This window comes from Somniosus microcephalus, chromosome 32 (assembly GCF_052327205.1).
Source record: "Somniosus microcephalus isolate GS21.2 chromosome 32, FLI_Smic_1.0, whole genome shotgun sequence".
Lineage (NCBI taxonomy): Eukaryota > Metazoa > Chordata > Chondrichthyes > Squaliformes > Somniosidae > Somniosus > Somniosus microcephalus.
This window is the reverse complement of record NC_141018.1, coordinates 20,879,154-20,905,454: the sequence shown is the minus strand read 5'-3', so window position 1 is coordinate 20,905,454 and position 26,301 is coordinate 20,879,154. Positions and strand designations below refer to the sequence as shown.

The following is a 26,301-nucleotide window of genomic DNA, read 5'->3' as shown; positions in this document are numbered from 1 at the left end:
ACAGTTACACAATACACACACGTCAAAAACTGCCACTCTAACCATTATTCATTGCCTCCAGGAAGAACATTCAAGAGTGTATTTGTAAAGCGCCCTTCACTTCCTCAGGATGTTTCAAAAGCATTTTGCAACCAAGGAATTACTTACTGAAGTATAGTCAGCCTTGTAATGTAGGCAACCACAGCAGCCATTCTGTGCACAACAAGATCCCACATACGGCAATGAGGTGAAGGGTCAGTTGATGTTGTACTTTGGTGGTTGAGGGCTAAATGGTGGCCAGGACACCAGAAGAACTCACCTAGTCCTTGCCAAATAGTTCCATGAGGTTCTTCACGCCCACTAGGGTTGCCAACCCAATTGTTCTGCGGTCTTCAGGGTTTAAAGATCAAGTTGCCAGAAACTGCTGTGAGCAACCTTTTCTGATAATCTGTCTGCTGCGCGTCAGTTGCACAAGAACATAAGAAATAGGAGCAGGAGTCGGCCATTCGGCCCCTCGAGCCTGCTCCGCCATTCAATAAGATCATGGCTAACCTTCTACCTCAACTCCATTTTCCCGCCCGATCCCCACATCCCTTGATTCCCTCGCCCAACAAAAATCTGTACCATTGGATCCCTGACTGAACACTCACCTTTACAGTGCAAGAACTCGGGACAGCACAGAAGGATGCCATTCGGCACATCGTGCCTGTGCCGGCTCTTTGAAAGGGCACCTTCCGTTTCTTTTTGCATTGGCAAGCTGCAGAATGAGCGAGCGCCGAGTGACAATCCCTGACCCACGAGGTTCCCGAGCATTCGGCTCTTGCTGGCGCCCTGTCCACCCACACCACCGCGATAGAAAGATAGGAGCAGGAGTAGGCCATTCGGCCCCTCGAGCCCGCTCCGCCATTCAATGAGATCATGGCTGATCATCCAAATTCAGTACCCTGTCCCTGCCTTCTCCCCATATCCCTTGATCCCTTTAGCCTTAAGAAATATATCCAACTCCTTCTTGAATATATTTAATGAATTGGCCTCTACTGCCTTCTGTGGTAGAGAATTCCACAGGTTCACCACTCTCTGGGTAAAGAAATTCCTCCTCATCTCAGTCCTAAATGGCTTACCCCTTATCCTTAGACTGTGACCCCTGGTTCTGGACTCCCCGACCATCGGGAACATCCTTCCTGCATCTAGTCTGTCTAGTCCTGTTAGAATTTTATAAGCTTCAATGAGATCCCCTCTCATTCTTCTAAACTCCAGCGAGTACAAGCCCAATCGACCCAATCTCTCCTCATACGTCATTCCTGCCATCCCAGGTATCAGCCTGGTGAACTTCGCTGCACTCCTTCCACGGCAAGAACATCCTTCCTCAGATAAGGTGACCAAAACTGCACACAATGCTCAAGATGTGGTCTCACCAAGGCCCTGTACAACTGCAGCAAGACATCCTTGTTCCTGTACTCAAACCCTCTCGCTTCGAAGGCCAACATACCATTTGCCTTCTTAACCGCCTGCTGCACCTGCAGCAGGTACTAGAAGTCATTGTAGAGGAGTGTGTGACCTACAGGAAGAGTGAAGATGGCACAACATGGCAGAGAGAGGGCTCCCACATTTTCGGATGCAGCACTCGAGGTCCTGGTGCAGGAGAGGGACAGGAGGAGAAATGTCCTGTATGCCAGGAGGCCCTCTAGGCAGACACTGTGAAGGGAATGGAAGCAGATAGCTGTCGCTGTCAATGAAAGCAGTGTAGCCCGAGGACCTGGATGCAGTGCAGAAAGAAGTTTAATGGCCTCACACGAGTGGTCAAGGTCAGTGAATTCATGTTCAAATGCCATATCCAACAAACTGCACCATTAGCCTCACACACTTACCTTCAGCAATCTGCAGCAACCGAGCGAGGTAGCCGCTCTGCCCCATGGAGTTGATCGCATCCTGCCGCTTGCAGAGTATCGGGATCAGGTCCCTCATGCCCTCCCCTTGGTGTGACCCTTAGGGTCTTTTCCCAGCGAGTTTCTCCCTGCGGGGGACACAACCTCCCGGAATAAGTCCAATCAGAGTTGGCGATGCTAACATCCACCCGCACAGGCAGACGGGGTGGGGGAAGGGGACTGTGGTTTAACGTCTCATTGGAAAGACTTCTAACAATCCAGCACTCCCTCAGAACTACACTAAGTTGTTAGCGCAGATTAAGTGCTCAAGTTCTGGTTTGATCTTTCTGACTCAGAGTTCTACACTAAGCCAAGCTGACACATATGAATAGCAATAGGCCATTCAGCCCCTCGAGGCTGATCCGTCATTCTGATCTGCACCTCACCTCCATTTTCTTTTGCTCCATTACCTTGCTACCCTTGCCCAATGAAAATCTGTCTCAATCTTGAAATCTCCAATTGACACAAAATCCACGGGGGGAGAGAGTCCCAGATTCCTCCTACCCTTTTTGTGAAAGGTGCTTCGCACAACGGAGGAGTAGGAGAGATCAAAATTCTTTTCGAAACAGCCTCCCATTGGTATTGGGTACCCTTTGTTTTAATATTAATACAAAGGTGGAACGTGTCAGCTGTGGCTCAGTGAGGTAGCACCCTTGCCTCTTGCGTCGGAAGGTTGTGGGTTCAAGTCCCACTCCAGAGACTTGAGCACAAAAATCTAGGCTGACACTCCAGGGGAATGCTGCACTGTCAGAGGAGCCGTCTTTCAGATGGGATGTTAAACCGAGGCCCCGTCTACACTCTTGGGTGGACGTAAAAGATCCCATGGCACTATTTTGAAGAAGAGCAGGGGAGTTCTCCCCGACCAATATTAATCCCTCAATCAACATCATTAAAAAACAGATGACCTGGTCATTATCACATTGCTGTTTGTGGGAGCTTGCTGTGTGCAAATTGGCTGCTGCGTTTCCTACATTACAACAGTGACTACAACTCAAAAGTACTTCATTGGCTGTAAGGCGCTTGGGATGCACCGGTGGACGTGAAAGGCGCTATATAAATGCAAGTCTTATTTTTTTCTTTTTAGTCTCTGCTCCTTTAAGACTGAAAGTCACAGCGCTGTGACGGGACTACAAGTCCCAGATTGCATCACTGAGAACGGTGAGGAAGTGAAACCCACACACTGGACGGGGGAAGAGGCACTGACATTGCTCGGGGTTTGTTCGAACCAAACTTTGCATTGCAAACTCATTTAATCCAATCGCACCGGTCTTTGTGTGTGTGTGTGCATCATTCTGGTCTTGTTGCAACCTCGGTACGTTTCATTGGGTGGCTCCCAAGCTGTTTTGTAACGCTCAAGTGTCGGACCCGACAGCAAATCCCAGGCATTTCATTTAATGCATTGAGCAGGGCGCGCTGCAAACGCTGGGGGTTTCCGGCTAGAAAGGCAACCCATTGAAGTCTAAACCTTTCAGCAGCCGCGTTTAATCCAACCAGTTTCTCTTGCTCCATTATTGCGAGGAAACACTGCACATCCAGTGTCACTGTCCAGCCTAGCCCAAGAGAAGCAGTGCAGGGTTATTGTGTGTTTAGGTTCATGTTGCTTTGTGGGTAGGTTATGCACATCATCCTATTGGTATGTTTATCCCATATATTTGCTATATATATCAGCCTGGATTTAAGCTGTCAGCTGTGACTCAGTGGTAGCGCTCTCAAGTCCCACTCCAGAGATTTAAGCACAATATTTATCCCATCAACCAACATAACAGAAACAGATTATCTGGTCATTAGCACATTGCTGTTTGTGGGAGCTTGCTGTGTGCAAATTGGCTGCCGCGTTTCCCACATCACAACAGTGACTACACTTCAAAATGTACTTCATTGGCTGTAAAGTGCTTTTGAGACGTCCGGTGGTCGTGAAAGGCGCTATAGAAATGCAAGTCTTTCTATAATCCAGGCTGACACTCCGGTGCAGTGCCGAGGGAGCGCTGCGCTGTTGGAGGTGCCGTCTCTCGGATGAGATGTTAAACCGAGGCCCCGTCTGCCCCCTCAGCTGGACGTAGACAATCCCATGACACTATTCGAAGAAGAGCAGGGGAGTTCACCCCCCCGGTGTCCTGGTCAATATTTATCCCTCAACCAACATCACTAAACAGATCGTTGACCAGCTGAGCGTTTCCAGCATTTTCTGTTTTGATTTCAGTAAACAGATGATCTGGTCGTTTACCTCGTTGTGGGATCTTGCTGTGTGCAAATTGGCTGCTGCGTTTCCCCACATTACAACTGCGCCACAACACTTCAAAAAGTACTTCATTGGCTGTAAAGCGTATTGGGACGTCCTGAGGTAATGAAAGGTGCGATATAAACACAAGTCTTTACTGGTGTAGATTTTCAACTTCGGCTTAAAACTGTAGGTGTGGATTAGCCGCTAGTTATAGAGACCGGACAGTTTTAATTTCCGTTGATTTTTCTAAGCGCAAATGAAACTGAGTTGCCAGAGTTCAGGGGCTGAATTGGACCTGTGACTACATGTGAAACACTCTGCTGTATAATCCATAATTCTATTATAAATAACAGCTACTTCCATTTATATAGCACCTTTAACATAGAAAGTGTTCCTTGATCTCTATCAGTTAATGGTGTCAGTTGCAGAAACCTACACTATAAGGTAACCCTTTACTGTTCGGGGCTCCTGTTACTGTAAGGAGTGCACTGTTTTGATATTTCTGTTATATTGTGACATTAGGCGGCCATTGTTTTTGGACAGTGTACCCACTGTTGCACGCAACAGGACTGAGTACTCATAGAGGGAATCTTTACCAAGTACATATTTTTTTATTCGTTCATGGGGGCGTCACTAGCAAGGCCGGCATTTATTACCCTTGAGAAGGTGGTGGTGAGCCGCCATTTCAAAGGACAGTTAAAAATCAACCAACCGCGACCTCTACCACCTAGAAGGACAAGGGCAGCAGGCGCACGGGAACACCACCACCTCCAAGTTCCCCTCCCAAGTCACACACCATCCTGACTTAGAAGTATATCGGCCGATCCTTCATCGTTGCTGGGTCAAAATCCTGGAACTCCCTCCCTAACGGCGCTGTGGGAGTACTTCACCACATGGACTGCAGCGGTTCAAGAAGGCGGCTCACCACCACCTTCTCAAGGGCAACTAGGGATGGGCAATAAATGCTGACCTTGCCAGCGACGCCCACAAATAAAAAAAAAACATTGCTGTGGGTCTGGAGTCACATATAGGCCAGACCGGGTAAGGACGGCAGATTTCCTTCCCTAAAGGACATTAGTGAACCAGATGGGTTTTTACGACAATCCAGTAGTTTCATGGTCACCATTACTGATACTAGCTTTTTGTTCCAGATTTATTGAATTTAAAATCCCCAGCTGCCGTGGTTTGAACTCATGTTTCCGGATATTTAGTCCAGGCCTCTGGATTACTAGTCCAGTGACATAACCACTATGTTACCGTACCCCTATGTGACAAATGGGCAGTATTTGAGACAATTAGAGGCTTTTCTGAATGTGAGCAACCAGGACAGGTTTTGTCAGAGACTGGAGAGAAGCCGAGATTGTTGTCCTCGGAGCAGAGAAGGCTAAGAGGAGATTTAATAGAGGTGTTCAGTATTGGAGTAGATCAGGAGAAACTGTTTCCACTGCCAGGAGGTTCGGCAACCAGAGGACACAGATTTAAAATAATTGGCGAAGGAACCAGGGGAGAAATGAGGAGATTTTTATTTTTATGCGGCGAATTGTCATGATCTGGAATGCGCTGCCTGAAAGGGCGGTGGAAGCAGATTCAATACAGGTAGACTACCCTTTATCCGGACTTCCGAAAACCGAAACCCTCTAAAAACCGAAGGTTTTTTTGGTCAGCGTAAGTCCAGTGTAAGTTGTGCGCACGACCCCCCGCCGGCCCCGACCCCCCCGCGGACCCCCGCCGACCCCGACCCCCGCCGACTTACGCTGAGCGTCAGCGTAAGTCGTGCGCCCGGCCCCGACCCCCGCCGACCCCCCCGCGGATCCCCGCCGACCCCGACCCCCGCTGACTTACGCTGAGCGTCAGCGTAAGTCGTGCGCACGACCCCCCGCCGACCCCCCCGTGGACCCCTGCCGACCCACCTTCCGAAATCCGAAATTCTCCGAAAACCGAAACACGGCTGGTCCCGAGGTTTTCGGATAAAGGATAGTCTACCTGTAGTAACTTTCTAAAAGGGAATTAGATAGATATTTGAAAAGGAGAAATTTGCAGGGCTGTGGGGAAAGAGCAGGGGAGTGGGACTAATCGGATTGCTCTTTTAAAGAGCCGGCACAGGCACGATGGGCCGAATGGCCTCCATCTGTGCTGTAAGATTCTGTGATCAGGGGATCGTGGGCAGGGCTGCATGCCTATGATTTCCCGGCCAGCCAGTGAGGCTTTTTGCTGGTCGTGTGGATTTGGAAAATCAGCTCCTTTGTCTCGACAGTCTTCACTGGCACCACAGTCGCGCACTGTATATAGTTTGTAATCCTCGACCACTCAGCTACACAGACCATGCCAAAAAAAAAGGTTCGCATGTAATTGTAATGCAGGTTGAGAATCAAAAATATGGACCTGCAGTGACTGAAACTAGGTTTAATATAGCTAATGGAAAATATAATAATCCTTCAAGAAACCTCAGAACGCTGAGACATCTGGTAGGTGGTGTGAATTGTGTGGGGATTCCAGCAATGAAGAGTCTTGCACCTTTTCCTTGTTCCCATGGCATTCTTTGTAAAATCCAGAAGCTATTAAGTTTGCATTTTGATGCGTTTCAGTTCTCGCTGGTGCTGATTTTAGTGGCATCACAGTGACAGAGCAATGCGTGACTGCTTTATAAAAAAAAAATTCCGTGCATGCGTGTGCTCCTACCTCATCCACGCCCCATCCTGGGCCAATGTTTATCCCTCAATCAAATCACTAAGGAACAGATTATCTGGTCATTATCACATTGCTGTTTGTGGGAGCTTGCTGTGCGCAAATTGGCTGCTGCGTTTCCCACATTACAACAGTGACTACACTTCAAAAAGGACTTCGTTGGCTGTAAAGCGCTTTGCGACATCCAGTGGTCGCGAAAGGCGCTATATAAATGCAAGTCTTTCTTTTTTCTTATTGGCCTTCTGTCCTGATCACTGTTTTTTAATTATTATTCCAGATTGTCTTCTAAAATGCCTGAAGGACCCGAACTTCACTTAGCAAGCAGGTTTGTTAACCGAGTCTGCAGTGGTGCCGTGTTTTCAGGAAAAGTGGAAAAATCTGCAGTGAGTAAAAACTGTGACGTGCCTTTCGAGTGCGACGCTTACCTCATCTCCGCGGTGTCGAGAGGCAAAGAGGTCAAGCTGACTCTTACCCCCCTCAAGGAGGAAGACGGGAAGGAGGACATAAAGCCACACGGGGTGGAGCACAAGGATGAGTTACCGGGCCCCACGGACATCATCTTCCGCTTTGGAATGTCTGGCTCCTTCAAACTGACTACCGAGGAAGAGGTCCCTAAACACGCTCATCTCAAGTTCTTCACCAAAGGGAGGCCCAAGCAGGTGCTGTGCTTTGTTGACCCGAGGAGGTTTGGGAGCTGGGAGGTCAATGGGACCTGGCAGTTGGACAGAGGACCTTGCGTGTTGTTTGATTATGAAAAGTTCAGGTATAATTGTGCTTCCTCGTTTCTCGTCTACTTTCTACTTTCTGTGAGGGGGCTGGGGAGAGGCTCTGAGTCAGAAGGTTGCGGGTTCAAATTTCACTCCCGAGACTTGAGCACAAATACTAGGCTGACACTCCAGTGCGATACTGAGGAGTGCTGCACTGTCGGAGGTGCCATCTTTCGATTGAGCTGTTAAACCGAGGCGGACGTTAAACAACCCACGGGACTATTTCAAAGACGAGCAGGGGGCGATGGGGGTGGGGGGCTCTCCCTGGTGTCCTGGCCTAAAATTCATCCCTTAACCAGCATCACTAAAATCAGAATATCTGGCCATTTACATTGCTGATTGTGGGAGCTTGCTGTGCGCAAATTGGCTGCCTCATTTCCTACATTACAACAGTGATTACACTTCAAAAAGTACTTATTTGCCTGTAAAGCGTTTTAGGATGTACAGTAAACTCTCGTTTAAACGGCACCTAATCAACCGGAATCCTTTAATAACCGGCAAAATAGATAGCCGGTAATCTTGCCGAATCCATCCATTTTTCGTTTTTCCGAGTCCGAGTTTCCCGCGGTGGCCGAGTTAGTCACTGGTTTTTATTTTTTTTGGTGTTAATAATTGCCTACCTCTCTGTTATCCGGAATTTTTAATCAACCAGCGGCACCATCCCAGTCCCGTCGGTGCCGGATACGAAAGAGTTTACTGTATTGAGGGCGCTATATAAATGCAAGTCTTTCTTTCTTGGCAATTTTCCTAATTTCCCTCCTCTCCCGAGGCGTTGACTCTTTACGGGGCTACAGTTACGGGCACAGCTCACGCGGGCGCTGGCCCATTTATTCACATGCGAGCCCTGACTGTGAATGTTGGGGCAGACTATTGCCACATTCGGGCCCTTTCTTCTCCGCACACGTGCGCCCATCCATCGGGAGTTGCTGGGTGGTGATCAAGAATGGGGATCCCAGTCAGTCGTCTCTTCGCTAGGGCAAGGGTGCTGAGGCTGATTGTGCGACTGTCCTGACCGAGGACAGTCCGCACAATCCAGAGACTGAACCTGGGGTCATCACGGGTCAAATGGCTCAGCTACTCGCTGGCTCGACCTGCTGAGAGGTCGGGGGTGGGGGGAGGTCAAAGGGGAGCTCTGTGCACAGCTTTATTTTTTGAACTCGCATGGGGCATGGACCAGTTGGGCCGATGGCCTGTTTCTGTGCTGTACGTTCTACGGGTGGATTAGCCCCTTTCTTGCAGGAACTAGGCCTACCGTCTGGTCTTTATCTAGCCCTCACCTCGAGCTCTCTACACTTTGAGGCTCTTTTCTTTGTCTGATCCATCAATCCACCCTGCGTCGAGGAGAATTTGGAATTGGAAGCCGCACAGGCCCAAAAGAGGTCCCACCAATCTTGTCTGTCGTGGGCTCCAAGTCTACTGATTCAGATCTTTTGTCGGACTGTTGTCCGAGGTTGTCGAACCAAAATTTCCATGGACATCCCCTTCGGGAATTGTCCATCCACAACAGCCCGTGTGAGCTCTCCACTGGCGTGAACTGCACGGCCAAGCCTCGTTCCTTTTAAAGCAGTAATTTTGCCTTCTCGGCAATGGGTAGAAATAAACGGTGACCCTTGTGCCGTTGACGTTGCCCTCCGTCCTTCATCCCACTATTGGCAGCTGTGCCTTCAGCTGCCCAGGTCCCAGACTCTGGAGTTCCCTCCCTAAGCTCCTCTGCCTCTCCGCCTCCATCTCTTCCTCTAAGACCCTCCTAAAGTGCACCTCTTCGACCAAGCTGTCGAGCAGCCTTCCTAATCTTCTTTGGCTCAGCATCCATTTACCTTGCGTGGAATGTACAGCACAGAAACAGGCCATTCGGCCCGACTGGTCCGTGCCGGTGTTTGTGCTCCACACAAGCCTCCTCCCACCCCTCTCTTCATGGGATTGGGGGTAAGGTACTGACTTGGAGAGAGAACTGGTTGGCAGACAGAAAGCAAAGAGTTGGAATAAACGGGTCTTTTTCCAAGTGGCAGGCAGTGACTAGTGGGGTACCGCAGGGATCAGTCCTTGGACCCCAGCTATTCACAATATATATTAATGATCTAGACGAGGGAACTAGATGTAATATCTTCAAGTTTGCAGACGACACAAAGCTGGGTGGGCGTGTGTGCTGTGAGGAGGATGCCGAGAAACTACAGTATGATTTGGACAGGTTGGGTGATTGGGCAGAAGCATGGCAGATGCAATATAATGTGGATAAATGCAAGGTTATCCACTTTAGTGTCAAAAACAGGAAGGCAGATTATTATCTGAATGGCAATAGATTGGGAGAAGGGGAAGTGCAACGAGACCTGGGTGTCCTTGTGCACCAGTCGCTGAAGGTAAGCATGCAGGTGCAGCAGGCGGTTAAGTAGGCAAATGGTATGTTGGCCTTCGTAGCAAGAGGGTTTGAGTACAGGCACAAGGATGTCTTGCTGCAGTTGTACAGGGCCTTGGTGAGACCACATCTTGAGCATTGTGTGCAGTTTTGGTCGCCTTATCTGAGGAAGGATGTTCTTGCCATGGAGGGAGTGCAGCGAAGATTCACCAGGCTGATACCTGGGATGGCAAGAATGACGTATGAGGAGAGATTGGGTCGATTGGGCTTGTGCTCGCTGGAGTTTAGAAGAATGAGAGAGGATCTCATTGAAACTTATAAAATTCTAACAGGACTAGACAGACTAGATGCAGGAAGGATGTTCCCGATGGCGGGGGAGTCCAGAACCAGGGGTCACAGACTAAGGATAAGGGGTAAGCCATTTAGGACTGAGATGAGGAGGAATTTCTTCACCCAGAGAGTGGTGAACCTGTGGAATTCTCTACCACAGGAGGCAGTAGAGGCCAATTCATTAAATATATTCAAGACAAGAAGGAGTTGGATATATTTCTTAAGGCTAAAGGGATCAAGGGATATGGGGAGAAGGCAGGGACAGGGTACTGAGTTTGGATGATCAGCCATGATCGCATTGAATGGCGGAGCAGGCTCGAGGGGCCGAATGGCCTACTCCTGCTCCTAGCTTCTATGTATCTCACCCCATCAGCCTAATCTTCTGTTCCTTTCTCCCTCATGTGTTTCTCTAGCTTCCCCTTAAATTACACCTCTGGGAAGCGCCTTGGGGCATTTTTCAATGTTAAAGGCGCTTTAAGTTGCTGTTGGTGACATTGCCTGCGCTGCAACTGCAAGTTGAATTTTTAACTTTGCTTTTTCACCTCTCCCAGAACGAATGTGCTATCAAACCTGCCAGAAAAAACCTTTGACAAGCCAATCTGTGAGGTGCTATTAAATCAAAAATACTTCAACGGCATCGGGAATTACCTCCGAGCAGAGATTCTATTCCGGTGAGGAAAACTTCATCTCATTTTAATTCTTCCCCAATTTTCCAATCTTCCCTCGATGCAGGGGGGAGGTGCCTGAGGATTGGAAAGTGGCCAATGTGGCACCATTGTTGAAGAAAGGGTGTAAGGACAATCCTAGTAACTACAGGCCGGTCAGTTTAACATCAGTGGTGGGAAACATTTTAGAAACAATAATCAAGGAAAAAATTAACGGGCACTTGGAGAGGTTTAAGCTAATTAAGGAGAGCCAACACGGATTTGTAAAAGGCAGATCGTGTTTGACTAATCTAATTGAATTTTTTGATGAAGTAACAGGGAGGATTGATGAAGGGAATGCAATGGATGTTGTCTACATGGATTTTAGGAAGGCGTTTGACAAAGTACCACATAGAAGGCTGGTTAACAAAATCGAGGCTCATGGAATAGGTGGGTCAGTGGCAGATTGGATAAGGAATTGGCTTAAGGACAGAAAACAGCGAGTTGTGGTAAATGGCTGTTTTTCAGACTGGAGGATGGTAGACAGTGGTGTTCCCCAAGGGTCAGTGCTGGGGCCACTGCTTTTTTTGATATATATAAATGACCTGGATATTGGAATACAGAGTAGAATTCCTAAATTTGCCGATGACACCAAACTTGGGGGTGTGGCAAACAGTGAGGATGATACCAATTGACTGCAACAGGACATAGAAAGGCTAGCAGAATGGGCAGACAAGTGGAAGATGGAATTTAATACAGAGAAGTGTGAGGTGATGCATTTTGGCAGAAGGGACAGGGAGCGGCAATATACACTTAATGGCACAGTTTTAAAGAGTGTGCAGAGACAGAGGGACCTGGGAGTTAATGTACATAGGTCCCTGAAGGTGGCAGAACGTATTGAGAGAGTGGTTAGCAAAGCATATGGGATCTTGGGCTTCATAAATAGAGGTATTGGGCTCAAATTTCATCGGGCCGTTGAGGCGGGATTGGAGGCATGGGGAGGGTTAAAATTGCAAAATCGGGGGGCACGAACCCATCCCGCCTCCATGCCCGTATCACAGGAGGCGGGTATTTGACCTGTGCTGGGAGCCGCCTCCCCGAGGTGGGAAGGGGTTAGTGCCAATTAACTGCCTTGGTGTGGAGATGCCGGTGTTGGACTGGGGTGGACAAATGTAAGAAATCACACAACACCAGGTTATAGTCCAACAGCTTTATTTGAAATCACAAGCTTTCGGAGCGCTGCTCCTTCATCAGGTGAAGTGGAGAGATGCATAAAAACACAGCTTATATAGCCAGAGACAATCTCTGACTATATAAGCTGTGTTTTTATGCATCTCTCCACTTCACCTGACGAAGGAGCAGCGCTCCGAAAGCTTGTGATTTCAAATAAAGCTGTTGGACTATAACCTGGTGTTGTGTGATTTCTTACAATTAACTGCCTGTTAACAGGCAGTTTTTAGCCTAATCCCTATTTTTATCCCTGAAGTGTGGGCTTCCCGACGGTTCCAAACCACGCCAAGTTAGCGAGGCGGACCGTCGGGCTGAAGGACTTGGAGGGTTCGAGATGTCCGGTGTTCAGGTGAGTGATGGGTGCATGAGTGCAGAGGTAAGTGTGTTTGATGTGTGTAAAGTGTTTAAAGAAGTTTTACTTACCTTTTCTTACTAATGCAGTCTGCCTTCCTTCAGGTCTCGGGAGTCCCTCATCTCACCGTCACAGAAAGCAGAATGGCCGCGAGCTGTCAAAAGTTGCAGCATTCAACTTTCTGTTCTGGACAGATCTCTAAATCAGCCTGAGAGGAAGGAATTAACTTAGTGTACAGATTGTCAGTGTTTGACAGCTTCAAAGAGCTGTCAAACGCTGATATTTCATCTGTCAAAAGCTCTCGACAGATGAAATGTCAATCTGTGACGTCACCTGTTGCCGGGTGGCCCTTAATTGGCCTGGTCAATCAAGTGAAAATCGAGTGGGTTGGCCACAACTCGATGGAGGCGGGACTACAACCCCAAAAGTTGTAGTCCCGCCTCCTACCCGCCTCCAGTATCAAAATCCAGCCCATTGAGTACAAAAGTAGAGAAGTTATGCTGAGCTTTTATAAAGCGCTGGTTAGGCCACAACTGGAGTATTGCATCCAGTTCTGGTCACCACACTTTAGGAAGGATGTGAAGGCCCTTGAGAGGGTGCAGAGGAGATTTACCAGAATGGTTCTGGGGATGGGGGAATCTTAGCTACAAGGACAGGTTGGAGAAGCTGGATTTGTTTTCATTAGAGCAAAGGAGGTTGCGGGGTGATTTGATAGAGGTGTACAAGATTATGACAGGTTTGGATAGGCTAGACAGGGAAAGGCTGTTCCCACTAGTTGATGGTACGAGGACTAGGGGACACAGATTTAAGATTTTGGGAAAGAGATACAGGGGGGGATGTGAGGGGAAACTTTTTTACACAGCGAGTGGTGAGGACCTGGAACTCGCTGCCGACGGAAGTGGTGGAAGCGGAGACACTCAATGTTTTCAAGGGGAGACTGGATAGGCACTTGAGGGAAATAAACTTGCAGGGCTACGGGGATAGAGCGGGGGAATGGGACTGACTGGATTGCTCTACAGAGAGCCGGCACGGACTCGATGGGCCGAATGGCCTCCTTCTGTGCCGTTATGACGCTATGACCCACTTCACCGGAAGTGATTGGGTGGGATAGTCTGGGCTTGTAGGCCTCTCCACGGCCACTGGGTAAATCCTGCCAGCGTCCCACCCTTGTACTCTCACTGCACTCGGCTCGTAAGTGCTTGAATGGCATGCGTAGGTGTTTGCTCATGGCTTGAAGTTGAACTGCTGACCCCCTGGTTCAGAGTTCAGCTGTTGAGTTCTGTATCTGACATTTTTTTTAAATACAAGTTTGTTTATTTTTTAAAGGCCAAAGCTACAGAGGGAGATGTGGCTCGGTGCCGTGTTGCCTGTAGCGTTATCTTGGAAGGAGTACAGAGTGGAGCGGCAAGGATGATTTATTGGCTTGAGGAGTTTGTTATGAGGAAATTGGGCTTGTTTTCTTTGGCAGAGAGGAGACTTTGTGGTGACCTAATTGAAGTTTTTTCCCCCCCCAGAATTAAGGCAGGAATGAAGCAATCGATCCAGGCTGATTGCTTATTATGTGAAAGGGTTTATAACCCAGGACTGACTAGTTTAAAAAAAATATCAGGAAGGTAGGAGTGAGAAGGAAGCTACTCAGCACTTTTTTCAGGTAAATGCCAATAGAGTTGACAGTGTTGGTGGATTCAAGAGGTAAGCGATGTTTTTGGAAGGAAGAGATTGAGGGATATGGTGAGATGGCACTTAACTGGGATAAATCTGTTCTGAATGGCTAGGCTTGCTGGAGTTAATGCCCTTTTCCTGTTCTTAAAAGTTCTTAATATTTCTAACGAACTCAAAAGAACACAGAAGGAGAAAAAGCCTCTCTGAAAAAGTGTTCATTATTGGGCCGGATATTCCGACGCCTATGGGTGTGTACGGGCTGTGTACCCACCGTTCGAGGCCTCGCAAGTGCCGGTTTCAGGCATGCAAAGCACATGCGCTGAAAACCGGCACTTGCGATCTGTCAAGAATCCTCTTGACAGATCCTCCGCCTGCCCTGGAGAAGGGCCTCTGCGGGTGGGGGGAGAGTTCCGCTTTCTGCACAACCTCCGCCGGCTGAACACCCTTAAAAAACTTACGCCTGGTAAAAGCCTGCGTAAGGCCTGCCTTTACCAGTATAAGTTTTAAAAAATAATTTTTTTTCTCACTCATTTATAATTTAAAAATACTTTAAAAAAAGTAAGTTTATTTTTAGCCCTGTAAAAAACTTAAATTTATTTTTCAAAAAATTAAATTTTTGTTTAAAATATTTAATTTAATGTAATTTTAACTAATTTTAAATTTTAAAAAATTCATTTAGTGTTTAACTGTTTTTAAATGTGATCCCCATTCATACTTTTGACAGATCTGTGCGTAGAGTGCTGTCAAAAGCATGAAGGGGGATTCCCTTCTCACATTGGTTCCCCATGGTCCATGTGATCCCAGGGACGCCTGCGCCCCTGGGATACCTGGGCCTCTGCGCATTTCGTAGAGCAGAGGCCCAGGAGTGGAAATGTCCGGACCTCCGGAGCCCTCTGGTAAGGGCGTAGAATTTTCCCAGATCGCACGCAAGAAGCCTCCGATCGGAAAATATGGGCCAACGATTTCTGCCTTCTCCGTGAGGCCCCAGGAGACTTGTGTCACTGTCTGTTCTGACTAGGGCTGGTTGAACAGTAATTAAGTACCTTGTGAAAATGTTCAAATCTTTAGAAGTAAGGTAAGTAAATCGTTGGCATTTTCTTTCCAATAATTAAAAAAAAAAGGTAATTCTCCTAGTTGTTACTGATCTTGTTCCAGTTTTTCACCCAACTGTGCAAATCCAGTACTGGCACCTGCAGTTTAAGAATTGGTGGAATCTCTTCCTACTGGCCTCTATGCGATCATCTGGCTCAGTAATGACATTGAGAGATAGACGTACCAGGATGTTGAAAGTACTTTTCATGTGCATGATGTGAAGGCCCCAGTCAGCGCAGTGGGACCTCCGATTCTGGGCATATCCAGAGGACTATGCTTCTGTTAGGTGGGCGTGACTGACTGATGTCTGGAGTGATTAATCTCCCTTTTTTTTTTGCTTTAGGTCGAAAGTTCCCCCGTTTGAGAAGGCGAGGACTGTGTTGGAACCTTTGCTACACAAAGAAACGGTAAGATTTAAAATCTGCCCCCAGGCTTTCACAGGACTGGTGTGTTCATGGACCTAAGCACTTCCACTGTACAAGAATGAAGAGCAGTATATGGATTAAGTCCAGGTGGTTCATTGCAAAGGCTCCATCTTAATTTTAATGAGCACAGACCCATTGGGTTGTTTGACTACTCTGCATTCGATACAGTTTTTCCGTGACGCATCCCTTCTGGACAAGTAAAACCAGCAAGGGCTTCGTCATGTACCAGTAGTGTCTGCATGTCATTTACTGAGACTCAATCTATGCATTGAGCATCCTTAAACCTTCTTCTGATGGGGCTACGTGGCAGAATGGGTTAGAACATAGTCTGTTGAAATCTGGGACCTGGGTTTGATCTTTTTCTCATTGCGTTTATTGCCTATCGCTCACTGTCCTGAGAAAGTGGTGGTAGGCCGCCATCTTCTTAAAGGCTGGAGCCCTTGTACTAACGGTGTTTCCATGATGGTGTTAGACTGGGAATTCCAGCATTTGGACCCAGCGACCATGAAAGAACGATGGGCAGTGTACATCCATGGTGCGTGACTTGGAGGAGAACCTGGTGGCGATGGTGTTTCCATTATGATGTTGGGTAGGGAATTCCAGGATTTGGACCCAGCGACCATGAAGGAACGTTGGGCGGTGTACATCCATGGTGCGTGACTTGGAGGAGAACCTGGTGGCGATGGTGTTCCCATGACATCAAGTGGACTGCGGACTGATGAGATGAGAGGCTAGTGTCTGATGGCTGTATGGCCTCTACAAGAAGTGGCCATGCACAGCGCAACCCTGTTGAAACATATAAGATTCTGAAGGGGATTGACAGGGTAGATGCTGAGAGGTTGTTTCCCCTGGCTGGAGAGTCTAGAACTAGGGGGCATAGTCTCAGGATAAGGGGTCGACCATTTAGGACTGAGATGAGGAGAAATTTCTTCACTCAGAGGGTTGTGAATCTTTGGAGTTCTCTACACCAAAGGGCTGTGGATGCTCAGTCGTTGAGTATATTCAAGGCTGAGATCGATAGATTTTTGGACTCTAGGGGAATCAAAGGATACGGAGATCGGGCGGGAAACTGGAATTGATTTAGAAGTTCAGTCATGATCTTCTTGAATGGCGGAGCAGGCTCGAGGGGCCGTATGGCCTACTCCTGCTCCTAATTCTTGTGTTCTAATGGGTGTGGGTTCACAGCCACAAAACTGCTTGCAATTTGGCATTCTCAAGAGAAACAAAGACGCTGAAGTGGACAGTGGAAATGGCGCACAGGGCCAATTTAATGTCTGCAGTCACAAATAAGGGTTTGTAAAACTCCCCTTTAACAAGAAGCAATGTTTTTCTTTCAAAAAAACCAGTGAGGAGGAGAAGCAGAATTGGGAAGGAAAGAGAAAATGGGAATAACGTAAACTGCCAAAAGAAAGAGACGTAATAATGGAGACCCCATATTAAATTAAAAGTAGTAAAATGTATGGCCCAGAAATTTGGGTCTTCACGGGTGAGTACGCACGGGGCACTCACGCGTGGGCCCGATGGAAGTGCCGGTTTCTTGGATGCACTGCGCATGCGCGGGAAACCGGCACTTCCGTTCCTCTGAACGATGAGGTTCAGAGGTGGAACACGTGCGCGTGGGAGTCTGCGCGTGCGCTTTGAACTTACGTTTTTTTTACAGGTTTCTCCGGGAGGGTAAGTCTTTAGATTTTAGAAATGTAAAAACCAGGCGTAAGGCCTGCATTTTAAAAGGTAAGTGGCCAATTAATTAAAATTAAAACATTTTTTCCATAGGTTTATTATTTTTAAATACTTTAAAGCAAGGTAAGTTTATTTTTAGCCCCGTTTGAATATAAAAAAAATTTCAAAAATTTAAATTATTGTTTAAAATAGTTATTTAATGCAATTTATAATTTATTTAATAAGTGTGATGATTTTTTAAAATTTATTTGAAGGTTTACTACTATTTTGGGGCCGTAGTATTTATAAGTTTTGACAGGTCTTCCTGTCACTACTTATGAATGGGCTTTACCCTGCGCCAATTGGCTGCCCATGGCCCACGTGATCCCAGGGGACGCATCGCACTAACTACGCCCCTGGGATAAGCAAGCGCTGCGCGCCGGCAGCTGGACCAGGCCCCGGAGCGGAATTCCACGGGGCCCTACAGCTCAACTGCCGGCGCGCAAGGTAAGTGCAGGTCGGGGGCTTGCACCCGCGGGAAGCCCCCGACCCGAATTTCTGGGCCAATGTGTTTCCTGTAGCGACAGAGTGCTTGAGAAGTAAAAGCTGTTGGTCGAAGACAGGCAGAGCAGGTGTTTGGGCAGGATATGAAATACTGAATTTTATCGTTCAGATTCCGAAGCTTAAATATAACCCACATGTACGGAGAGATTGGTGTGGATACCAGGTGGCTGCGGTTTGCAATTGGTTTTGAGCTGACTTGTGTTTTTAACCTTAGTTGGGCCTGTTTTGATGGGAGTTATTAAAAAGCCAAATTAATTAAAAAAGAATCCCAGTGCTTTGGAGCAGAGTCGCACTTGCTGCAGTGGATTACAGAGTCACGGGATCGCAATTCCATGGCCAATCACCAGCCTATCAAACAGAGCGGATCTCTGAGCAGCAAAGCCAGTGCGTTGAAGAAGTTGCGTCTAGGGGCTGGATCTTGCCAGCTCTGGGGAGGTGGGACTGCCAGGAAAATGGCAGAATCAGGGGACGGGTGCCCAACCCGCCCCCAACCCGCCACCGTGCCATCTTCCCAGGAGGCGGGTTGTCTTGAATTCAAGAACTCATCAAACAACAGAGAATGTCAGTGTTTGACAGCTTCACAGATGATGACAATTCATCTGTCAAAACTTTTTGACAGATGAAACGTCATATGCTGACGTTCTCTGTAACCGGTTTTCCCTTAATTGGCCTGCTGAGCCCACTGGGCGGGCTTAACAAGGTCAATCAAGGGAAAATAGCGTGGGTTGGCCAGAAGTTGATGGAGGCGGGACTGAAACCCGACAAGTGGGAGTCCCGCCTCCAAAAGCTCCCCATTGGCAAAATCCAGCCAATGTTGTGGCGTTTAGTCTCAGCAGCGGTTTATTTATAGCGGCTCCGTAGAAGAAGCCTGTATTCCGCAGCTACTTAAATCAGAAAGGGACTTCAAAGGCAGAGACACCATCTGCCCTTTCTGCTTTCGGGACATATTTAACCCCTTTTGCGCCAGTGCTTGATCCACACAATACTTTGTTGTGACGTTTCATCGTTTTACATCTCACCGCAGTGTTTGGATTCTGCGTAGTTGGCTTTGAATTTTTTTGTATTCACGTCTATTCTTATTTTGAGGAACTTAATGTCCAGTTTCTCTGCAGTTCAGCGGCGGAAAGCTTGACCGTTGTGACAGTTGTTTTCCAGTCGTCCGCAGTACGGAATAGGCTGGTATCTGAAGTGTGTTCTCATTTTGAAGTACCTTCCTCCTTGTCCGGTTATGCGCGCACAGTGTCCTACTCATTCTCCTCCTCCCCCCCCCCCCCCCCTTGTCGTCCTCCCCCTCTTCCTCGTTTTTCTTTTAGAAACGAGAAGAAAATAGACGAGGGAAAGGACAGGTAAAATGAAGTCAGGGGCAAAGCTAAAAGATCAATAGAAGAGAAAAATCCTTAAAAAAGAATGGCTTGAATTTCTATAGCGCCTTTCATGGCCACCGGACGTCCCAAAGCGCTTTACAGCCAATGAAGTACTTTTTGAATGTAGGAAACACGGCAGCCAAGTTGTGCACAGCAAGCTCCCACAAACAGCAATGTGATAATGACCAGATAATCTGTTTTAGTGATGTTGGTTGAGGGATAAATATTGGCCAGGACACCAGGGGAGAACTCCCCTGCTCTTCTTCGAAATAGTGCCTGTTACGTCCAGCTGAGAGAGCAGACGGGGGCCTCGATTTAACGCCTCATCCAAAAGACGGGCACCTCCGACAGTGCAGCACTCCCTCAGCACTGCACTGGGAGTGTCAGCCTAGATTGTGTCTCATTGAAGATTTGAAAGGAGGAAGTGAGATGGAGGGGCTTTGGAAGGGCAAGGGTACAGTGGCTGAAACCATTCATTGGGACGGGAGACAGACAGGTGACCTGGTCCCATGCCCTCTGACCCCTGACCCGGTCCAGGAAGCAGTATGGTGGTGCCTCGTTTTGGTTTCCCAGCCTTGTAAGGAGATGCCTCACTAGTTGCTCAGTGCCTGCCTTCCAGCTTACTGAAACCACAAGCTAGGATGGTACGGGTGTGTGACTCACTCCCCCTTTGAACCTGGAGTTGTTACATTAAATCTTTTCTCTCGATCCAACAAAAGCATGGGCCAGCGCAATTTAAACAACAACTTGAATTTATGTACAATAGCAAAATACTGCGGATGCTGGAAACCTGAAATAACAACAGAAAACGCTGGGAATATTCAGCAGGCCAGGCAGCATCTGTAGAGAGAGAAACAGAGTTAACGTTTCAGGACTGGGACCCTTCGTCAGAACTGGAAAAAGCTGGAGATGTAACAGATTAAGCAGGTGCAGAGACGGGGGGGGGGGGGGGTTAGGAGGGGAGGAAGGAATTGAAGGAACGTACTGTGCTTTTGTAAGAGGCAGGAAAGATTAAATGTTGCAAATGGGAATGGTAAAAATCATACAGCATGAAAAATGGGGGATGGGGCTATAGTCTGAAATTGTTGAACTCAGTGGCCCAGAAATTCGGGTCGGGGGCTTCCCGCGGGTGCAAGCCCCCGACCTGCTCTTACCTAGCGCGCCGGCCGTTGTGCTGTGGGCCCGCGTGGGATTCCGATCCTGGGCCTGCTCCAACTGCCGGCGCCCAGTGCTCGCGTATCCCAGGGGCGCAGTTAGTTCGAAGCGTCCCCTGGGATCACATGGGCCATGGGGAGCCAATGGTAGCAGGGAATCTGTATTCATAGATTTGACAGGAAGACCTGTCAAATCTATGGATACAATTCAGCCCCAAAACATAACTCAAACTTCAAATACATTTTTTTTTAAATCACATTTTTAAAATAACTATAAATTACATAAAATAACTATACCTTTCTTTAAAGTATTTAAAAATAATAAACCTGTGGAAAAAATGTTTTAATTTTACTTAATTCACCACTTACCTTGTTAAAAGCAGGCCTTGCGACTGCTTTTTAAAAGTGTAGCTGCTGGAGACTTACCCTCCCGGAGAAACCTGTAATAAAAAAAAATTGGAAGTTCCAGGCGTACGCGCTGCCTCTCCGGCGCACGCGTTCCACCTGTGAACCCCTTCCTTTAAGGGAACGGAAGTTTCGGTTTCCCGCGCATGCGCAGTGCATGCACGAAACCGGCACTTTTGTTGGGCCTACGCGTGAGTACCCAGCGCGGACTCACCCGTGGGGACCCGAAGTTCTGGCCCGTTGTGGAGTCCAGAAGGTTGTAAAGTGCCAAATCAAAAGATGAGGTGCTGTTCCTTGAGCTTACGTTGAGCTACATTGCAACAGTGTAAGAGGCCGAGGACAGAGAGGTCAGGGTGGGAGTGAAGCGGTGAATTAAAGTGACAGGCGACCGGAAGCTCGGGGTCACCCTTACAGACTGAACGGAGGTGTTCCGCAAAGCGGTCGCCCAATCTGCGTTTGGTCTCCCCAGTGTAGAGGAGACCGCATCGTGAGCAGCGAATACAGTATACTAGATTGCAAGAAGTACAAGTAAACTTTTGAATTTATGTAGCGCCTTTCACCTGGCAGAGCGTCCCAAGGCGCTTCACAAGAGCGTAATCAGACATAATTTGCCAAGAAACATTATTGAGCAAAAAATGGCCAAGTCACTTGCATAACTAACCCCCGGAAAAAATCGATACATCATACAAATAATTCAGAATTTGTATAGGGGCTGCCTGAAAATGTTAATGACATTGTTCCACTGAAGTATCTGAAATGTGCAATGTATTTTATTGGCTGTTTGCATCTTGTTCGTGCAGAAAAAAAATATAAAGGCTTATTTTCCAATTTAACAGAGCTTTTTAACAACAGGAGTGTACACCGTGCACCCAATCTGCAGCCCCATGGCTTTTCATTAGTTAAAATACGTGCATAATTATCAACTTGAAGGGAAGAACTTGGATTTATTTAGCACTTTGCACTTCTTCAGAATGTCACAAAGGGAAAAGAAAGACTCGCATTTCTACAGCGCCTTTCACGACCGGATGTCCCAAAGCGCTTTACAGCCAATGAAGTACTTTTTGGAGTGTAGTCACTGTTTGTAATGTGGGAAACACGGCAGGTAATTTGCGCACAGCAAGGTGATAATGACCAGATAATCTGTTTTGGTGTTGTTTATTAAGGGATAAATATTGGCCAGGACACCGGGGATAACTCCCCTGCTCTTCTTCGAAATAGTGTCATAGGATCTTTTACATCCACCTGAGAGAGCAGACGGGGCCTCGGTTTCACGCCTCATCTGAAAGACGGCATCTCCAACAGTGCAGCGCCCCCTCACTACCGCTTCAGCCTAGATTTTTGTGCTCAAGTCTTTGGAGTGGGACTTGAACTCACAACCTTCTGACTCGGAGGCGAGAGGGTGCTACCCACTGAGCCACGGCTGGCACTGCTTCACAGCCAATGAATTACGTTTGATGTGATGTCTGTTGTTTTGTAGGCAGTCAGCAGTCAGATGAATGACCATTTGACTTATTTTGTTCATGCTGGTTGACATCAGGAGAACTCCCTGGAAAAAGTGGCGAGGACCCGTTTGCATCCTCCAGAACTGTCCCACCTAGCCTCGGTTTAACATCTCCAATTGACGTCACCTCTGACAGTGCAGCACTCTCTCAGTACAGGAAACTTTCGATTTACCGGCACCTAAATAACCGAAAATCTCGGTTAACCGGCAAAATTCAGGAGTAGGTTTTACTTCATATTGTACTTGCCTTCCTCCGTCTGTTGCTGCGCAAGGGTGTGGCTGCAGCTGTTGCTAAGCTACAGAGACGCTTGGAACTTGTGGCCATTGTTCTACACTTGTTGCTAAGCAACACGGTTTGTTGCTTTATACGGAGCTGTCAGCTCCGTATCTTTTACTATAGCGTTCGGTTATCTGGAATTTTTGATGAACCGGCACCAGGTCGGTCCCGTCCGTGCCGGATAAAAGAAAGTTTCCTGTACTGCACTGAAGTGTCGGCCTTGAGTACGTGCTCAATGACCTGGAGTGTGGCTTGACCCCACCACCTTCTGACTCAGAAACCAGAGTGCTACCAACTGAGCCAAGCTGTCATAGCGTGCGGGCTGTTTCAACCCTTTAAGTGTTTCTTGCACTGAAGTACTGTGCCTTCAGGGTCTGTGCTATAGAAGGCCAACTGATGGGAGAGCGAGAAGAGTGGGAAAGGGCAGTCAGCTAGTCTTGAGATGTATGAATGACAACCAGGGCAGATGAAGTAAGATTGGGGCAGAAAATAGTTAGAGGAAGCAAGGCGTGAACTGAGACAGCACGACTGGGAAATGGGCCAATGTTTTTATAGGGAAAAGGTTTTGTTATAAATCAGTAGATTCCTTCTAACGCATTGTTGCTCTGGAGCTCTGTCCCTCATGTGCAGCTCTTAACTGCTTATCCATCTCTCTCTCACTCTCTCAAGACTGCTGACTTGCCTCTGAGTAAGAAGATAAAGCTGAAATTGGAGAATCCTGATCTTCTTGAACTTTGCCACATGCTGCCTATGGAGGTCATTAATTTGGGTAAGTCGCTCTGTCCTTATGCACCGTGTCCAGTGCAGTCCTTAACACAAATGAGACCATTGTCCAGGCAACCCCTACAGATCCAACTGCTATCCACCTTACTTCCTAAACTAACTGCAGGCCATTTTTGCCAGTGTCTGTTGGATTCAGTGTTTGCGAGGGAAAGCTATATCAACTCTGTGATAGTGGATTGGCGGTTAGGATCAGATCAGCCATGATCTTATTGAATGGCGGAGCAGGCTCGAGGGGCCGATTGGCCTACTCCTGCTCCTATTTCTTATGTTCTTATGTAACTCCCATAGCGCTCTATAAATGCAAGTCATAGTTGTAACAAGAAAAAAAAAGACTTGCATTTCTATAGCGCCTTTCGCGACCACCGGATGTCCCAAAGCACTTTACAGCCAATTAAGTACTTTTTGAAGTGTAGTCACTGTTGTAATGTAGGAAACGCAGCAACCAATTTGCACACAGCACGCTCCCACAAACAGCAATGTGATAATGACCAGATAATCTGTTTTAATGATGTTGGTTGAGGAATAAATATTGGCCCAGGACACCGGGGAGAACTCCCCTGCTCTTCTTCGAAATAGTGCCATGGGATCTTTTACGTCCACCTGAGAGGGCAGACGGGGCCTCGGTTTAACGTCTCATCCGAAAGACGGCACCTCCGACAGTGCAGCACTCCCTCAGCATGGCACTGGGAGTGTCAGCCTAGATTGTGTGCTCGAGTCTCTGGAGTGGGACTTCAACCCACAACCTTCTGACTCAGAGGCAAGGGTGCTGCCCACTGAGCCACAGCTGCCAGTAACTCCAATAGTGGCAGGCATCTCCCCACAGCAATGTGGCAGTGGTTGATATCTCCTAAGATATCATTTGTGCCACTGACCCAACCCAGTTGGTAACTTTCTTTAAAGATATAAGTATATTTTACTTTGCTCTTAGGGTGTGAGCGATGCCGCATTTATTGCCAGTCATCAATCTGAGTGTTTGCTTGGCCACTTCAAAATGGCATGAAGAGGCAACCATATAGAGTGAAACCGGCGTCACATGTAGGGCAACAACAACAACTTGTTTTTATATAGCATCCCAAGGCACTTAACAAGAGCGCTATCAATAAAAATTTGACCCCGAGCCATAGAAGGAGATATCAGGACAGAGAGGTAGGTTTTAAGGAGCGTCATAAAGGAGTAGAGAGAGGTAGAGAGAGGCGGAGAGGTTTAGGGAGGGAATTCCAGAGCTTAGGGCCCAGGCAGCCGAAAGAACGTCCGCCAATGGTGTAACGATTAAGATCGGGGGATGCTCAAGAACTAGAGTTGGAGGATCGCAGAGGGTTGTAGGGCTGGAAGTGGTTATAGAGATGGGGGTTGGGCGTGAGGCCATGGAGGGAATTTAAAACAAGGATGAGGATTTTAAAATTGAGGTAGACCCTAAGACACATGCAGTTATCTGAGTTATAAACCACTGCAACTCTGCTTTGGGGAGATTCCGTAAACAGAGGCCGGAAACCTGTCACTTTGGAAGTTACAATGGCCTGTAATTTCCGATATGAGGCATCCTGCGTGCCGAGGCCTCCTAAGAATATAAGAAATAGGAGCAGGAGTAGGCCATTCGGCCCTTTGAGCCTACTCCGCCATTCAATGAGATCATGGCTGATCTGCCTCAACTCCATTCACCAGCCCTATCGCCATATCCCTTGATGCCTTTACTATTCAGAAATCTATCGACTTCTGTTTTGAATATACCCAATGACTGAGCCTCCACAGCCCTCTGGGGTAGAGAATTCCAAAGATTCACCACCCTCTGTGTGAAGAAACTTCTTCTCATCTCAGTCCTGAATGGCCTACCCTTTATCCTGAGGCTGTGGCCCCTGGTTCTAGGCTCCCCAGCCAAGGGAAAAATTCTCCCAGCATCCACCCTATCAAGCCCTGTAATAATTTTGTATGCTTCAATGAGATCCCCTCTCATTCTTCGGAATTCAAGAGAATACAGACCTAGTTTACTCAATCTCTTCTCATACGACAGTCCCGTCATCCGAGGAATCAATCTCGTGAACCTTCGTTGCACTCCCTCTATGGCAAGTATATCCTTCCTTAGGTAAGGAGACCAAAATTGTACACAGTACTCCAGGTGTGATCTCACCAAGGCCCTATATAATTGGAGTAAGACTTCTTTACTCCTGTACTTAAATCCTCTTGTAATGAAGGCCAGCATACCATTTGCCTTCCTAATGGCTTGCTGCACCTGCACATTCACTTTCAGTGACTCATGTACAAGGACACCCAGGTCCCTTTGAGCATCTGCATTCCCCAGTCTTTCACCATTTAGGAAATACTCTGCTGTTCTGTTTTTTTCTACCAAAGTGGATAACTTCACATTTATCCACATTATATTCCATCTGCCATGTTCTCGCCCACTCACTGAGCCTGTCGAGATCCCCTTGAAGCCTCTTCACATCCTCTTCACAACTGACACTGCCACCTAGCTTTGTATCATCAGCAAATTTGGAAAAGTTACATTTAGTCCCCTCATCCAAATCATTGATATAGATTGTGAATAGCTGGGGCCCAAGCACCGATCCTTGCGGTACCCCACTAGTCACAGCCTGCCATCCTGAAAAAGACCCGTTTATCCCTACTCTTTGTTTTCTGTCTGTTAACCAATTCTCAATCCATGCTGGTATATTACCGCCAATTCCATGTGCCCTAATTTTGTTCACCAACCTCTTGTGTGGGACCTTATCGAAGGCCTCCTGAAAATCCAGATACACCACATCTACCAGTTCCCCTTTGTCTACTCCACTAGTTACATCCTCAAAGAACTCCAATAGGTTTGTCAAACAGGATTTCCCTTTCATAAATCCATGTTGACTCTGCCCAATCTTACTATTAGTTTCTAAGTGCCCAGTTATTGCATCCTTTGTAATAGATTCCAGCATTTTCCCAA

The 26,301-nt window shown here is 47.5% G+C and overlaps 1 protein-coding gene across 5 annotated transcripts in view; it reads left to right on the top strand.

Annotated features, from left to right (window-relative positions):
* Positions 1-3,023: 3,023 nt before the first annotated feature.
* Positions 3,024-26,301, top strand: part of neil1 (nei-like DNA glycosylase 1) — a 47,573-nt gene continuing 24,295 nt past the window's right edge. Inside the window, exons 1-6 of one of the 5 annotated variants that reach the window (XM_085972204.1) lie at positions 3,046-3,118; positions 4,105-4,245; positions 7,088-7,573; positions 10,812-10,931; positions 15,584-15,647; positions 23,259-23,358. In XM_085972204.1, coding sequence (XP_085828330.1) covers positions 4,112-4,245; positions 7,088-7,573; positions 10,812-10,931; positions 15,584-15,647; positions 23,259-23,358 — 904 coding nt within the window. In that variant the 5' untranslated portion in view covers positions 3,046-3,118; positions 4,105-4,111. Of the gene's footprint in view, positions 3,217-4,104; positions 4,256-7,087; positions 7,574-10,811; positions 10,932-15,583; positions 15,648-23,258; positions 23,359-26,301 lie in introns of those variants that run through there. The other 4 variants (XM_085972206.1, XM_085972205.1, XM_085972208.1 and 1 more) reach the window with 4 other exon arrangements.